Below are 18,742 nucleotides of genomic sequence, written 5' to 3' on the forward strand. Positions count from 1 at the left end.
TCTATCATACATTGATTTGTTTGGCTAAATCAAAAAGTATTCCAATCAGTAAATATTTGCTTCTTTAGAAGCAAGTTTGATAAATAAAAACTAATTTCACTGGTTACTCTCTAAAAATCTTTCTTTCCAATGGTTAGGAAGAGAAACACTGACTTTGCTGACAAATAATGGCTTTTAATCCTAAATCCCTGTTGCCTTCTATGTATTTTTCAGCAAGTTAATAATATATTAACTTTGTTGTAGTTCAGACACTGTGCTACTTGTAAATATTTGAAAAAAACACTTTCTTTTATTGGAGTATTGAGGAATGCATTTCACTCCTGAGGAGGAACTTCATATAATATATTTTTGAATTATTTATTGGCGGTGCTGACCTCCTTAGTCACAACCCCTCTCATATGAAAGGGGCAATCTTGATGAATTAATACTTCAATAAACTTGTAATTATCAAAGAATAAATAATTTATCATGATGAAACAAGTCACATTGAAATGTTGGCATTCGTTTCTAGAATAGGGAATAGGTAAAGTAGGTACTAAGGAGTTGTGTAGACGTTCCTTGATAAATCAGGAATTCTGATCTCCACCGCGACCTGGGAGTGGTGACAGTCATCAATGAAATCCAAAGATTTACAGTAAAACATAAGCATTGAGGAAAGACTCTATCAAAATGTGAACGTGGATGCTATCCAGCTGCTCAACGTGCATGGAATAAGAATACTTCAACGCAGAAAGCCGCAAGAATTAGTTTAGTGCTAAATTGTTCAAATGTAAATGCAAAAGCAAGAGTATCCTTTTATGTGAAAAATAACCTTAAATAAACCAATTTAGAAGACTGAACAGATGGGGTCTACCTTTACAAGCAATATTCTTAACAATTCAAGTCGAAATAGATTTTTTTATTAGTCTTTAACTAGCTACCGTACTACAAAAATCATAAAAAATATCGACATTATTGATAGATTCCATTGCAGGGAGTAGGGGAGATATTTTCTATGCAATTCATTTATTATAAAAGTACAAAAGTCCTATTTATTAATTTTTTCAATAATGATTTGGCCTTGATATATAATTTGTTTGTAAGATAGATTTTTAACTGAGTGGAGTCAGTTAAACATATACAGGGTCTTTATGAGCCATCTACCAACACTCCAGGGCATTGTTCCTGGGTAAAAAGCATACTTAATATCATATTTAAATTGTCCGAAAGTCTTCAGTTACTCACACAGCGGCCATTTTGCTTTTTTCGCTTATATTTTTTCTAAATAATGGTTGAACATACGAAATTGAAAATTTGCACGATCATTCATAACAAAAGTAGACAAAGCTACAAAAATTTTTTAATGATTTTTCAAATTTATAAAACAATAAGGCGGCCATTTAAAATTTTGTTTTTTGAATAACTAAAAAACCGTTGGTTTCACGAAAACTTTACAAGAATAACTTTGTTTAGTAAATTTAATTGCCTATCGATTGGTACCAGAGTTTTTTGAGATTGGACCAATATTAACTGAGATATGGCAGCTTTAGTAGTTGGTCACCCACCTTAGAGGGTTATGTAACGTTATTTTATTGTTTGAAATGACCTAAAATCGCTTGCTATTAACATTCAATGCAAATAGATATTGTTGCATCATTGCCTATCAGCATGCCTTGGTTTGCACTGCAACAAACTTTCAGTGGTCACCTATCACTAAGGCTGCCATATATCAGTTACTATTCGTCCAATCTTAAAAAATCTGGTACCAATCGATAGGCAATTAAATTTACTAAACAAAGTTATTCTTGTAAAGTTTTTGTAAAACCAACGATTTCTGAGTTATTTAAGAAACAAAATTTCAATGAACTTCTGAAAAGCTACCTTCAGGACAGAAAACAAACATTAAACTTGAATGGTACATCAGTTACAGATCAATCATCTAGTTTTGGTCTACCGCAGGGTACAGTTCTGTCCCCGGTATTATTTTTGATCTACTTGAACGATGCTCTAAAATTAAAAATACCACATTGTACCCAAATTTCATTTGCTGATGATACAGCCTTAGTTTTTTCGGGTGATTCCTGGCGCCAAGTATACCAATCTGCTAATGAGGGTTTAAAAATTATGAAGAATTGGATGGATAATCATATTCTAACTGTTAACTTGAAAAAAACAAAGTATATCACCTTTTCTCCGACACTAGCAGGTCAACCTGAGGACTCATTGCATTTGAAAATGCACTCTGATCCTCACTGCTTGAATGATGGGTTGAACTGTTTGTGCCAACAAATTGAAAAAGTTAATTCTATAAAATATTTGGGAGTGATGGTGGATAGATATTTGAAATGGGATACTCATATGAATTACCTATCTTCTAAACTTAAATTTCTTATTTATAGTTTCTACAAAGTAAATCAATTGAAAGACCTGGATGTAAAAAGATCAATTTAATTGCGTATGCCCACTCGCTGTTTCAATGCGATTGAAGCTTGGGGTGGTGCATATGATTGTCACTTTAATAAAGTCTTCACACTACAAAAGCATCTTATAAGGGCAGCACTGGGTAAACCAAGACGATACCCAAGCAAGAAACATTTTGAAGAATTAAGTGTTCCCACACTAAGACAGATGTATGTAACTAGGATTGTTTTGCACTTAAATAAGAATAGAAGTAATCTAGAAATTAGAAATATACCGTACCAAACTCGTTCATTAGCATTAAATAATTTCAATATCAACTTAATAAAACTAGTAGTTTGTCGACACCAATTCACCTATCTTTGCAATATATTTTCAAACAAAATTCCAATAAAACTAATTAATTCAAAAATTACTAAATTAAATTACTAAATTAATAAATCTATTCATGATTCTTTTGAGTTTTGAATGTCTTTCTATCTTTTGTATTATTTATGAAAATTGATTAAGCACTGGGATGTGCTCACAACTGAAAATTTCATTTTTTATTGTATTCTTCTTCATTAGTTTGCATTTAGAAGATTTAAATATGTAGGCTGTATGACTTGTTTTTGGTTATCACCTGTATAATTGGTTTTAACACGAAATTATTCAATTCTTATCATTGTATTATTTATAAGAAGCATTACTATAATATTTATTATATAGGTATATATTTTTTCCATTTTTCAGTATTGCTATAGGCTACTTCGTACTGTTTGCTTTGTGAACTCACAGCTAGCGCACAAGTTTAACTTTGCTGGCTGTGCCAAATCATTCATGTTTTGTAACTATTATGTAATTTTGGCGAAATAAACATTCTTATTCTTATTCTTAAATGGCCGCCATTTTGTTCTATGAATTTGAAAAATTATCATAATTTTTTCAAGCTTTGTCTAGTTGTTATAAATGATCGTGCAAAGTTTCAATTTCGTATGCTCAATCATTATTTAGAAAAAAATAAATAAGTGAAAAAAGCAAAATGGCCGCTGTGTGAGTAACTGAAGACTTCTGGACAGTTTTAATATGATATTTAGATGTTTTTATTTCATCATATTTAGATGTGTTTTTTACCCAGAAACAATGCCCTAGAGCCCTAGAGTATTGGTAGGGAGTTCGTAAAGACTCATTATAGATGAATATTGATTCTCGGTCAAACTGGAAAAAAGTATTTTTTCTCTTGAAAATATTCATTTATCTATCATACAGCATAATATGAGAGTAGAGAGTTGTACAGGCTGATATAAGAATAATGTTTAAAAATAGTGAACCAGTTTTGCAATTGCATGAGCTTTCAGTAACAATATATAAACGTTTCAGAAAGACTTGATCTTTGAATTCTAAAGGTCTTGAAACTTCTCAAGGACGAGCAAATATCATACCGTAAGCATTTTGCTTGATCCAAATATTATTTGTATTATCAACTTGTTAGTTTTGTTATATTCTTTCTTTTTCAGTTTTCTCTTGTACAATAAGTTTATTATTTTCGTATTTTGTATAATTGAATAGATAAATATTTATTTTATATTTTTTGAAGTAGCCCATTGTGTCCATTGGTGTATAAATTAATAAAGTTTTTTTTGAAGAATTGGAATGTTTTCATTGAGCTTTACTACTGTATTCTTAGAAATAATATGAGATAATAAGGATAAGTTGTGGCTGATTGAATTGAATGTAGTAAAATATAATTTATTAAATCTGGAATGAAGATTTTTTGTAATTATTATTTTGTAGTGTTGTATTATTGTTCGCATCGCATAGAAAATACCCAATGTACCGTACTGCCCCAAAATACAAAATCTGAGAAGCATGGATTAGACCTGCGTTAATAATGAAACTAGTATCGTAGGGTAACGGTACCTTATGAAAAATTATTTAATGATGATAACATACTTTTACCATACTTTATTATAAAGGCCTACTTTAATCATATTGGAAAGGATTCAGCCGCGATAATGATTTTAAAGTAATCTTGAGCTATTTGTTAGACATGATGTATTTGCATTTTGCAATAATTATTGCTATAAAGTTGTTGTAGGTCTCTCTTATTGAACTACTTATGATAAAATTAAAATTCTAAAAGAAAAATTAAAAATGTATTGGAATGAACAATTTTAATAGATATTTAAAATTTCAAAACAGTAAATTGATAAAAAAGCACTGTAAAATTGAAATGAAATATTAAATTTGTAAAACGTGTCAAAATACTTCAGATAGTTTTTAAAATTTCGTATCGATCTCCTAGCCAGACTTGCCAATCGATTCTAGATTAATCGATTTCGTATTTTTAATATAAAAAGTACTTTGGACTTAAAATATCTTCCTCTAAAATATAATTTTCGTAACTATAAATTCACGTTTGCTTTAATTTGTCCATTATTTTATAATGAGAATACTGTGTATTGATTTTCCATCATTATTGAATTTGGTAGTGGCGACGTTTTCCAAACATACAGCAAACAGCTGCTTGTGACGTCATTCCATGTTGAGTTGCTAAACATTTCTGGTCTGGTAGGGTGACTGACATTTTTGTTTTCAGAGGATTATTGCTGAGTAAAACTGGAATTTTCTGTGTTCATAAAAGTATTTGTGTATATTTTCTTCTACAATAAATCACTGTATGGATAGAGCATCAACTACATCGTTTATTTTCATTTTGGAAAGTTTTAAATATTAGGAAGAAGATTTAGCGAAAGTTGAACAATGAGTGAACTGACTCAGGAAGAGGTAGTGACATAGCCTTTGTATTATTTTATTTGTTTTTGTGAAAGGTTAACCTTTTCTTATTATGACATGACATTTCTGTAATTGATTTTTTAAACTATTGCCCAGACTTATTTTTAAAAAATGAATAAGCATATCATGATTGATATTATGTTTTATACAATATTGCATTGTTTATTATGAATGACATTGCTCAATTTCTTTATTCTAAAAAAATCGTGTAAATTTTTGTCCATCAGTATTGTTTTAATAATTGAGAACTCCCCTATAAGGTATTTGATAAATGATTTGATGCATATTTTTTTAAAGGCTTATCTGGTCCAAAGAAAAAAATTAGTCCTGACAAACTTGATAATTTTTGTTACAATGCCTTTTAAGTTTTATATTTAATCAGGTTACAATGCTGTTAAATGGGAAATTAAAAAATATATATTAGCTGATCATTGAAATTTTTGTGAAGGCAGATTACGGTAACTTATATTGTTTTTTTTTATTTCTACTTTCAAAATTTGTTGGCCATTTTATTTGTTGTTTAAAAATGCTTTCAAGATCAACATTCTAAATTAAACTATAGAAAATGTAAAAGTTCTTAATATTTTTCTATAATCCATGTAAAAATAACAGTATTTTACGGATTATAGGCTACATTAATTTTCTTAGGAGTCAATATTAGGTTATATTGAATAGGCTTTATAATTTATAATCTTTTTTATAAGCTTTCAATATGTGTTTCTTCTACAATATTAATACCAAATCTGACATTACTTACTAAAATAATTTTTGCATGGCATCTATAAACCAGGTTTGAGCTAAACTATTCATAAACTTGCATGCTTGAAATGCTAACCTAACATTAGGCCTCTGTTACTCACACTTTTTATTCTCTCAATAAATAATACGCAAGGTGCCAGAAACCTTCTGGATGAGTTTTTGTCTAGGATGAGCATCAGTTTCTAATTTTATCTGAGCCAGATGAATTATTGTAATAATCGCTCAAAATAATGTACCTAATATATTATATAGTTGAAATGCAGTAAAACTTATAAGGCTTTCTTCGATTCTGAGAAAAGTCAGGTTGCCTGACTTTCGGTGATCACCGAAACTAGTTGTTGAAATATTAAAAAAAAATTTTAATAAAGGGCGCTTCAAGATTTTTATATTGTTTTATCAGTAAAGCTATTTATACTTATTCACAGCTCTGCCATGTTTTTTTCAATAGGGATTATTGAATCTCTCTAACTTCAAGCTGAACAGACTCCTTTGAACTCGCAATGTTTTTACTTGATTAAAGCCCTTCTACCAACAAACAAGTTAGTTAAGCAGTTTTTGTCTATAACATGTACAAGGTTTGTGGGATTTGTACGGCACCAATTTCCAATAAATGTTTATATTTATGAAGTGTAAGTTAAAACTATTCCACTCAGCACGTCAGATGTTTCCCTGCTTTGGAAGGCATACTGATAGAAACTTTATGTTGCTGTTTGTGTTGGTATAATTTAAAACACATTTTCATGATGTACTTTGATGATTTCAGATTCGTAGACGGCGTTTAGCTCACTTGGCAGCTTTGGAGACGAGTCCGGGACCAGTGCCCTCCACATCAGGGTCTGGTGCCACCGCTCTCTCTCCCTCTGCATCCACTTCATCTGTGATAACTCCCACTTCGTCACCATGTAGTCTCACGCCTAGTATTAGCAATGCATCAAGTAGAGGTGAGTTCAAGCACTTATTAGCAATTCGGTAAAACGTTGGTTCAGCTAGTAACCTAGAACTAGATGTTCTTTGTTATCTAGTCACGGGAGGTGGGCTACCAGAGCTTATAGTTTCACAAATAGCTTTAGACTACAGTCTAAATGAGTTTCTAAACTAGTAGTTCTGTGAACAGTAGACCTCGCGCTCTTTAAGTTACATTGACCTGTTGCTATGTTTTCTCAAAAATCAATAAATAATTCATCAATTTAAAATGTCTAGAAAAAATCCTAAATAAACATAGGCCTAGAGCTTTCTGCCCTATCGTACCGTGACGTGTCGTCCCGGAATGTGAGTGTGAGCTCTGTTATCAGGTCTGGCTGCAACTGTCTACAACGTTGATGGAAAGATACATTTTCAAGATGTTCGATTTTTTTGAACGGTTAGTAAATTATAGTCCACTAGACAGCTGATTTACGATGAATAATTCTAAAGTCTGATTTTTACGGTAATATTGGTGTTCAAAGGAGACTCCTTTTCCTTTTGTATTATCCTTAAAATGCAAAAAACTGTATTTATATGTTGACGCGCGATTTACCTGTTAGATTTCATAAAAATCTATTGCTGCGTTTCGCTGTAAATGCGGAACATAAATATAAACACGCAAAACCGTCGACTTGAATCTTAGACCTCACTTCGCTCGGTCAATTACAATTTTAGTAACCTATCGCCGTCCTCTCTTGCCATCAAATCAAATGATATAGGTTATTTTGTATTATTGATAACTAGTCATGTACCGTATGATTATTTAGTATTTATGTGTTCATGGCACGGCCTATCCAGGAAAGCCTTATCATTGGTCAAGAAATTGGAAACTAGAGTCTAAAAGACAGCCTGACTCTTCTCTGTACGACTAAAGTAATGCAGCCAGTAGGCCTAATGTCGCAGATGTTGAAGCGGAAAGAAGATGATATAAACAAACTCTGCTAGTACCTAACCATACACCTTTACCTGCTTCCAGTAACTTCGAATTCATGTCTTTACAATGACAGGTCGTTTGAGGGTTAGGGGACCACCCTGTCCAGTTGTGTATTAAGTGTGCTAATCGACTGAACGAACCATTTTGCCAGTAACCTGTTGAATTACGGTTCAAATTACATGCTTTCAGTAATCCTCCTGAATGTTCACTGACATTGTAAAAATGAGGCATAACCATCACTTCTAAGCTTGATTTGAACATCTATGGCACTTGTATTTATTATAGAATAATTAATATATACTGTAATAACCGTCTATAGGCTACATCATTTTAAATGAACAGCATTCCTCTTCTAAATCATTTCAAAATTAGTTACAGTATTAACTTTGCACATCAAAGCTCAATAACGGATCATTTAAATCTCATTTCTTGTAGATTCATATTGTCTTCTACCTTTAACATTGTCAGTACATTAGGAGCCTACAAAATTGAGGTTACTAAAAAAATATTTAATCTGGTCGCCTGATCAAATTTTACAGTTTCTCCTTTTTTGGGGTCCTTTGAAAAAATGATAAGTTTTTGACTAAAAGTAGACTGAAGTGATAATACATAACCCACCTTTGAGACTAGGCTAGTACGTGTATCAAAATTAGTAACAGTTTGGACTGTGCCTGTTTCTTCCCCCATCATTTACATGTATCCTATTATATTAAGCGAGCAATTTCTGTATATCTGTTTATATTTTTATATCTGGTTATTTTTATTTATTTTTATATCTGGTTATTTATGTTCAACGGATCTCAAAAACGGCTCTAACGATTTTCACGTAATTTGGAACATAGTAGGTTTATGATATAAAAATTCGATTGCACTAGGTCTCATCCCTGGGAAAACTCGCTGAAAGACATGAAAAGGATAATTCATCTTTGGAAAAACAGATGATAATTTCGTCGTCTGTCGATAACAGAAGATGCGTATGCCTGTGTGGGAGATCAGCTGTGTAATCAATTAGCTTACCGTATCTCGCGAGAAATCTAGAAATTTTAATTGACACGATCAAAATAATCTGATTTTTTGACATGAGATGGTATATCATAATATTGAAAGTTAATCATTGGGCCATATGAATAAAGTTGAGCATTTGCTTATACTTCTAAAATATGGAGCATTTGCTTCATTTTCTATGAATAAACGTGAGCTAAACCTTTTGCTCATACTCATCAAAAAAATAGCTTGAGCATTTGCTCTAAAGTAAAAGCTTTTACTCAAAATTGTATGAATAAACTAGAGCATTTGCTCAACTTTTGAAGCAAATGCTTCAAAAAAGGTGAGTCTAGTCTAGAGCAGCTTATCACCTTTTGCTCATAGTACAATGGCTCAACTAATTCGTATGAGGAAGAGGAAACTATACCAGATACGATCACAACCAATAGTTGAGAACTATAAAACTCTTTTTAGATTCAACCATCATATATCACCATTATTCCTACAAAAGAATAAATACAAAAGATACCTGATATAAAGATAGCCATCACAAAATAGGAAATAGGCATTTAAGAAGATGAGAGTGTAGACGATTATAAGAAGGCTATTGATATTATAAGAATATGCTGAAGGTTATTAAAGAGATGACATTTTTTCACGCTATTATTTCAAAATTCTAAACTCAACTAACCTAAAACTATTCATAAATAGAAAAAAAACAAAGCAGACGACGCAAACACAAGCGGTTCCCCCTACTTGAATATTTAGCGCTTCCGTGAGCTATAAAAACAAAGTAAGGCTACAAAAGCGAATCAGCTGATGAAAAATCTTCAAAATACGTGAGAATTTGCTCCAGAGTTCAGGAGCATAAGGTAAGAGTATAAGGTAAAGCTTATTCATATAAAAATGAGCAAATGCTTTTGCTTCTACCCCTTGCTCATGAGCAAAACCTTATGCTCCATGCTCTTGCTCATGAGCATTTGCTCTCTTTATTCATATGGGCCATTATTTCGCAGTTCCAAGTGATTAGTGAGTGTTATTTTGTTATACAATTTGGTTTGTAAATAATCTAAATTAGTACTTTTTTGTTTTTAAATTTTTGGACTCAAAATTGAACCTGAATTCAAGTGTATGGAACATAACCTAGGCTAATTTCTGGATTATTTATAGTGTATAAATCGAAATTCGGTGAAGAAACAGTTTTGGGCTGTGCCTGTTAGTCCTTCCCCAATCGTTTTAAAGAATTGTGTTCTGTTTATCAATAGTTTATAAATAAATAACGAGCGAAGCTCCGTGCCCCGATATTTGTATATAATTGAATGAATACAATTTTACCATGTATGGGTCTTTGATATGATAAATATATATTTCTTCCATCATGTTTACAGACTCGCTCTGATTATGTTTTTGTTACAATCTTGTTACCAAATAGGTAACCTATCAGAACTCTTGAGTCGAAATATGTAGCTTGTACATTTCTATGAATTTGCTACAAAATTTTGAAGCGCATGTCATACGAAGTTGCAGGTGCAGAATGTCCAGTTCGACGAACTCCGCCTCCGCAGAAGAGCGACTCGCAGAGCACGGACACCTCGTCACAGATGGAGGTGGAGGAGACGCCGCCCGAGAAGTCCACCTCCCAGTCACAGGTCGACGTCGACTCGGGCATTGAGAACATGGAGGTCGAGGAAACACACAAAGAGCCACAACACAGACATCGGGTAACTATTGCACTCACTGGGTTCTATCATAGCGTATCGATAGCATAAGAAGATATCTCATGGTATTAGTCGTTTATGTTTTAAATTTGTGGCCAACTCAATCCTATTACTGTCGACTACTGTCTATTATCACTGTTTTGGCCGGGTGAGAGTGTAAGAACGGCACAGTATCAGAAACTACCAGGATATCATATATTCATTGTGAAATTTTCAGTTCAATATTATCATCAACATTTTTATAGTTTTTGCTTTTTAAATGTGATTTTGTGTTTGAAAATAGTTTTCTTGATTTTAAAATTTATAAAATAGGAACTCATCAGGAAGTGAAAGTGCAAATTTTTAGTGAGAAAAATGAAGAACCCAAGACATAAACTTGAGTGTTGATAGGAAATGACATTGGGTAATACGGCAAGGCAGAACATCCGAAAGGATCTCTCTGCCGATAAAAGCCATAAGAGTAAATAAATAAATATATTCATTCATTATTTTTTATTAATTTATACAATAAGTTCATTATAATAATAATAATTTATTAATGGAGACAACAGGATAAACCCATTTTGCCTCCTTCACACAATACAATATTTTCAACACATTATACAATTTGGAATACAAGAAGATAAAAAAAGAAGAAATATACAATTAATATGAAAGAATACAAATAATCATTGAAGTAATCGTAAACAATAATAATTGATTATAAGAATAATTATTAAACAAAATAGAATCAAGTAATAATAAAAATAGAAAAAAAGAAAAAGAAAGAATGAAGAGAGAAAGGATGTCTGTGTAAACCAAGAATGAATAATCAAATTAATAATAATAGAAATTTTATGAAATTAGTACACCAATCACAAAAAGACAGATCACATGCTACCCAACCAAGTTATATGAGATCTTACGGAATTTGGAGGGGGAGAACCAGAAGACGTCCAAGTGCTCCGAACAATGATTAAAGATTCTCTGAGCTCTATTTAGAGGAGAGTTATAATGACTTACGGTTCTAGAGCGCGCTATATGAAATGAAAAACCAGAACGTTATAATTATTATCAAAATTATAGGGAGATATTATCAAATGATATTTGAAAATGTTCTATATGTCTCTTTTTTCTTTATCTGGGAATTTCCTTAAGTGGATCTTGATATTTGATATATTTTAGTGCTTTTTAAATTTTGTATAATGTATGTGTGGCATTTATTGTATATTTTGACGAAGTTAATGCTTCAGAAGACTTCAGTAGCGGTTACAATAAAACTTCTATTATTTTCTATTCTATTCTACCAGCGTCACATAGCTTCACGGAAAATCACTACTAGGACTATTATCGGCTTGAGTTAACAGTGCAATTTAAAATATTGAAACATGAACGCCCTATACCATGGGATATCTTAACAGAAGACAGCAAAAATCACAGTTAACATCATTATCCTAATTTGCTTTTATCATTTTCAAATTCGAATTCAATTACTATTACATTCATAACGACTCTTACTAGAATGAATTGAGCGTCAGAGAGTCAAATGACTAAAAATAAAACAATCTAATTTGTTCTAAAAATCGATGTAATTTTATTTTCTTTATATAGTTAGTTGTTTTACCTTGAGTTTAGCGTTTTATCCCTTACTTGTTTCTGTAGGCTACTAAGTCAATTATTGTATGATCAAGTATTAACATGGCCATGCCCTTTTTATTGGTTTTCAGATGTAGGTTGAATACTGAAATGTATGTGAAAGATCATGAAATATTTGTAGATTTCGGTTTCTTAAACTTTAAACTCGAATGATCTTGAGATGTATTGAAACCCATTTTTAAACAGCGTAAAAAGTCTTGATTTCTATATCTATTATTTCATTTGTTTTTCTGTGAAATGAAAACATATTCTATTCTATTCTTTTTGTTTTAATTTACAGTTTACATATGCGATGCACTAAAATGGTTTGGATTTGATTGGAGACTCAAGTTGATTTGAAGATTTATAACTTGTTGACATCCAGTAATCAAAAACATGATAGAGTCATAAATCTCTTTTTTTAAATCAATCGGAATAATCTTAGTTGAACAATTATCATTGAATTCAGCTAATGTAATCAATTATTATTTGAGTTATATTTCGGTTTTTGTTTCAGACTCTCAGCTCCAGTACAGAAATCTCAGAAGAGCAAATGTACAGTGTGGTTTCGAGAGTTTTATGTGTCTCGTGGACTCAGCAATCAGAATCCTCTACATTTCTGCCAGAAACAGCTGCCACTATCAGTCAACGTGCACAGGAAGAATTGCCACCTGTCGAAATGCAGGTAAGGTTATTGCGTATGCCAAAATAGGATTGCTCTCCATGAAAACGATACTTTTCATGTCAGGTTTTTCAACTACCAATACGCTATCTAGTTATCTGTTATGTTACTGTAAAAGTCACAAAGTGTACTGAAATTCATCCTATTAGTTCATTAAAGCGTCAGGTATCAAGTAATTTTTATCATTACAGTTTAATTCATTCACAAGCAACTTCTCTAGCTATATTAACTACAGTAATCTCACCAAGAGACAAAATAGTGTTCCAAGTTTCAAGTTATTACACAAGTATGTGATTTTAGTCATGGTATCCTTTAATTAACAAAGAATTGTTGTTATTTTTTAATTATAACATTAATTTTGAGTAATGAATTCAAGAATTAATGGAATCAGAGATTTTTTACATCGACAACCACTATGTTTCAGTAATCTGATAATATTATATATTACTGATAAAACAATCTAGTTTTTAAATGAAAACTGACGAGATTGTGCATTAGAGGCAGTCACAGAAAATGATTCTTTAAGAAAAATGACTAGTAACAATATCTTACATTTCATATCTGCTCATCCTATTAGTTCAATAAAGCGTCAGGTATTAAATAAATTCTATCACAATGGTATGCATTTATAAGCGAATTTTCTACTTATTTTAAGAGTCAAAATAGTGTTCCAAGTTTCAATTTATTATACAAGTATGATATTAATCACAATATCTTTTAATACCCTGACATGGGTACCCTGACATCTTTTAATACCTATGACTTGTCTAGGACGAATTTCGTAGTGGAAAAATCTTCGTTTATTCAAATTTTAAACTAAATATAGACTTGTAAATAATAGATTGCTCATTTACCTTGTTCAATCGTCAAATTCTTATGAATTTATATTTAATTTTGCCATGTTTGTACACAATGCCATCATTCTATGGATTCCATCATGAATATATTTCACAATCTTATATATACATATAATACGATTATAATCACAGATCACAATATTGTATAATATAATATAACAATCATTTAAAAATCATTGTTATATAACTAGATAATGTCATGGGAACGTTTTTGTTGTTGTTTGTGCAGGACCTGATCAGCCAATGCCTGATGGAGGTGATGTGTCAGATAGCGTCGGGCGTGGACCCGCTGACCAGCTCGACGCCGGAAGCGATGAGCGGCGTCCAAGCGTCGGCGTCAGGCGTCGATTTGGCGTTGCCTCAGCAGCCGTCCACGTCCACCGCCGTCGCCGGCACCTCCACGGCTGTGGCGCCCCAGGCTGCAGCCGCCCAACGCTGTCTGCCCGAGAAGGCGCTAGCCTTTCTCTGCGAGTGCTACTCGCGTGTCGCCCTCGAAGAGAGGAATCATCCTAAGGTATGTAGCCGGCACCGGCTGCTGTATCAATAATAAATACATTTTATTCACTTTATACCTTTTCCCCCTTTTAATCCTTCGTGATGAATTCTACAATAATTTTAGGTAATATTTTTGATTAGTGCAAGTACCACTAGCCTGCTTGTATTTCCCCTCTTTTTTCTGTTACATTTTATTTTATTTTCTCTCGGGTACTCCATCATGCGGACGTGATTTATTCACTTGCATGATTGATTATCTCCGCGTTTACAGATTACTCTGTAGTGATGGTATTTGAAGGAGACTGTCATTTTCATTATTTCCTTTAAAATACAAAAATTACTGAAATATTAAAGAATGGTGGTCAGATACTTTCCAGTTATAAATTTCAAGTCTCATTTACAATTTTTCAAGCTATGGCCAGAGGATGTGATTTGAATGAACGTATTGTGTTAACCAAATCGGATCGAGTAATTGGAAGCAGATATGAGTCATCACATGAATACGCATACTAACGAGACCTGTTAAGTTTTTTATGGTTTGTCACATGTTATGGTTCTCCACGCTTTCACTGAAATGAGTATAGAAACTTACATCTACATATCCATTTTAGTGTACGCTATTTACATATTCTGACTTGGCACTGTGACTGCTGATAATTACGATATTACTCACAATATCTTTTAATACCCTGACATGGTTGAATACCTATGACTTGTCTAGGACGAATTTCGTAGTGGAAAAATCTTCGTTTATTCAAATTTTAAACTAAATATAGACTTGTGAATAATAGATTGCTCATTTATCTTGTTCAATCGTCAAATTCTTATGAATTTATATTTAATTTTGCCATGTTTGTACACAATGCCATCATTCTATGGATTCCATCATGAATATATTTCACAATCTTATATAATAAGATTATAATCACAGATCACAATCTTTTATAATATAATATAAAAATCATTGTTATATAACTAGCTAATGTCATGGGAACGTTTTTTGTTGTTTGTGCAGGACCTGATCAGCCAATGCCTGATGGAGGTGATGTGTCAGATAGCGTCGGGCGTAAACCCGCAGACCAGCTCGACGCCGGAAGCGATGAGCGGCGTCCAAGCGTCGACGTCAGGCGTCGATTTGGCGTTGCCTCAGCAGCCGTCCACGTCCACCGCCGTCGCCGGCACCTCCACGGCTGTGGCGCCCCAGGCTGCAGCCGCCCAACGCTGTCTGCCCGAGAAGGCGCTCGCCTTTCTCTGCGAGTGCTACTCGCGTGTCGCCCTCGAAGAGAGGAATCATCCTAAGGTATGTAGCCGGCTCCGGCTGCTGCATCAATAATAAATACATTTTAGCACTCTATACCTTTTCCCCCTTTTAATCCTTCGTGATGAATTCTACAATAATTTTAGGTAATATTTTTGATTAGTGCAAGTACTACTAGCCTGCTTGTATTTCTCCTCTTTTTTCTGTTACATTTTATTTTATTTTCTCTCGGGTACTCCATCATGCGGACGTGATTTATTCACTTGCATGATTGATTATCTCCGCGTTTACAGATTACTCTGTAGTGATGGTATTTGAAGGAGACTGTCATTTTCATTATTTCCTTTAAAATACAAAAATTACAGAAATATTAAAGAATGGTGGTCAGATACTTTCCAGTTATAAATTTCAAGTCTCATTTACAATTTTTCAAGCTATGGCCAGAGAATGTGATTTGAATGAACGTATTGTGCAAACCAAATCGGATCGAGAAGCAGATATGAGTCATCACAAGAATACCCATACTAACGAGACCTGTTAAGTTTTTTATGATTTGTCACATGTTATGGTTCTCCACGCTTTCACTGAACTTAGTATAGAAATCTACATCTACATATCCATTTTAGTGTAGGCTATTTACATATTCTGACTTGGCACTGTGACTGCTGATAATTACGATATTACTCACGATATTACTGTTTTTTCCAAATGTCACTATAAAGATAACTTGATGAAGATATGAATTTGTTGAGTCACTATTTGTTGAGCAATCAATAGAACTTGAAGAATAAGCAACACTTTTAAATATACGTATGTTTGACATAGGCCTACTAGCAAGTATGCCTCATGACAATATCCATTATTATCATATGAAAATTGAATGGATGTAATTTGATCACCACTACCGTTTGTACATGAAATAACGAAAAGAGTCTCATTTTACTTGAATGTATCAAGTAAAACAGTGTCAAATTACTGCATGTAGGTATTTCAAGTGAAAATTGACCGTGTTAACAACTTAATCAGTTGTGAATCAAGGAATTTACAAGTTTGATCTCTACTCAGCTCTGTGAAATTTTTTGTTTTGATCATAAATATCAGTTCCATTGTTTTCACCATTTATTCCATACTGTCTAACAATACATTTCAGCTGATAATATTATATTGACTTTGTGAACAGAGAAGCAGCGTTCCGCCACTGAGAGACCTGTTAGCTGAGATCCGTGCCCAGTGTGTGCAGTTCACTTCGCTGATGCTGCAAGATGTGCTGCTGGCCGACATGGACTTGACAGCGGGTATTGGCCCCCTCTCCTCCCCCCTCCTGCAGCCGCTCATGCTTCAGTCACTGCCGCGCGGGTTTCTGCCCGAGCTCATATTCCGCACACAGGCCAATCCCGATGCTGTAAATAAGGTAACACTTGGCATTTTGTAGGTTTCCGATCGAGTAATAATAAATAAATTATATTTATTTAAAAATACAAACAAGAAACAAATAAAATGTACAATATACCGAGTGTCCCACGAAATGTATAACTGCCGAGACCATTTTCTACATGAAATTTGCTCAAAAATGTACAGTAAAATTTTCTTCTTTTCGACCTTAGTTTTCGAAATATATAGATTTCTCTATATTTTTAAAAAATGTCAAAAACTAGACAACTGTCAGTCAAAATCTAATCCCAATGATATGGTAAGAAAGAAAGATATCCGAAAATCGTTATATCTTGGAAACTATGATCGATGTAAGAAAATGTTACTGAACATTTTTTGTTGCGAATTTAATTCAGAATCCATGGTCTTCGGCTGTTACACCTTTTGTGCGACATTCTGTATCTAAAATACATGTAAGAAATTTACTGCAAATATAAAGAAAATTCTATTTTTATTGGAAATCAACCTACTCAACTATGGGAAACCCATGTAGGTTGTAAAGGAGGAATCTAGAGATCTTCGCAGTTCATCTAACATTATCAAATTTGCAAAGCACAAGAGACTGTTGATTTTTAACCATGATTGAATTCAGAGAAGGCTATTTTTTTGAAAAAGAAGGCTTCTCTGATTGGTTCTCTTGGAATGAATCACGGTTTAAATTCAACATGCTTCGTGCAACCGGCACTCGAATTTGAAAGTTACAAGTTTCCGATTGAGTACATAAAGGACTTTGCAGGTCAAGATCATTCTCCTAGTTTAAAATACAGTCAATATCAAAACTATCAGGATCGGTTGTACATGAGTACACAGGCTGGTTGACTGACCTCATGGACAACCAGTCTGAGCCTGAATGGTGAAAGATCCGACTAGTGAGTGAATAATGGAAATAGCTTAATATTTCTTTCACGAGGATAATTATTTGTCATTACGGCTCATTGGGATCTTATTCGATTAAAAAACTACTTTTATGTCGTTTCAAAATTTTGGTCCCACTACCGGTCCAACATCGTTGTACAAGAAATCGGATAATGATACCCCTCACGCTTTACTACTAAATTAATAATCGTAATTGGTGGTCGAGTCCAAAACTGATGAGAATTATTTACATTTCTAGTTACAAATTCTCAAGTTCATAAAAGAATATACTAATGATATAACATACGGATTATTCTATTCTATTATACTGAATTTTTAATTTTCCCACAAAAATGGACACATAGCTCCTGCAGCAGACTACTGTCATTAGTTTCAGGGTACCGGTAACTCAAAAATGGGAAAGTAACTTATAATCTAACTACAATAATTGAACTGTCGTTTTATAAATTATAATTGGAACCGTTTTAGGCTCTAACCTGTGGTACTTTTCATCAAGATGTGTAATTCTTGATGATTAAATGAGATAGAATGATGAATGTTGTTGAAACAGTGAGAACAAGTTGCTGGCCATTCTTCAAGGAGCTGGGAATTCTTCCTCTTCCCAGTCTTTTCATTTACGAATGTATCTCCTTAATTAAGAGCGACATTAAAAGAGGATCGGCAATGCGAAACAAGGAGACGCCATCATCTTAGAGATCATCATCATCATCGAACTACTCTTTTCAATTAGTCTTTACAATGCCTTGTCTGAATATATAAAAATTTTATAATTAAAAAAAATTAGAAGTGAAATAAAAAAGAGCTAAAAAGGGCCGGTTTCCGAGCTCGGGATTTAGCTAAGTCCTAGACTTTAAACAGCTAGAGTCAGAAAATTGGGTTTCCAAAACAGGGCGTAGTCGCAGCTTTTATAACAGTAGTCGTAGTTTTTATTTTCTCATTTCTATAATTGGGAACGTTTTTCCTTGACGAAATTAGACATTCCTAAATAATTCAAAATAG

General features: G+C 33.1%; 1 protein-coding gene across 2 annotated transcripts in view; it reads left to right on the top strand.

The window, feature by feature from the left end:
- The first annotated feature begins 4,907 nt into the window (after positions 1-4,907).
- Positions 4,908-18,742, top strand: part of LOC111048423 (ubiquitin conjugation factor E4 B) — a 47,143-nt gene continuing 33,308 nt past the window's right edge. The window contains exons 1-6 of one of the 2 annotated variants that reach the window (XM_039445659.1): positions 4,908-5,163; positions 6,695-6,872; positions 10,334-10,533; positions 12,662-12,829; positions 13,913-14,197; positions 16,617-16,847. In XM_039445659.1, the coding sequence (XP_039301593.1) occupies positions 5,140-5,163; positions 6,695-6,872; positions 10,334-10,533; positions 12,662-12,829; positions 13,913-14,197; positions 16,617-16,847 (1,086 nt within the window). In that variant the 5' untranslated portion in view covers positions 4,908-5,139. The remainder of the gene's footprint in view (positions 5,164-6,694; positions 6,873-10,333; positions 10,534-12,661; positions 12,830-13,912; positions 14,198-16,616; positions 16,848-18,742) is intronic. The other variant, XM_039445668.1, reaches the window with a different exon arrangement.

Source organism: Nilaparvata lugens, chromosome 1 (assembly GCF_014356525.2).
Source record: "Nilaparvata lugens isolate BPH chromosome 1, ASM1435652v1, whole genome shotgun sequence".
Classification (NCBI taxonomy): Eukaryota; Metazoa; Arthropoda; class Insecta; order Hemiptera; family Delphacidae; genus Nilaparvata; species Nilaparvata lugens.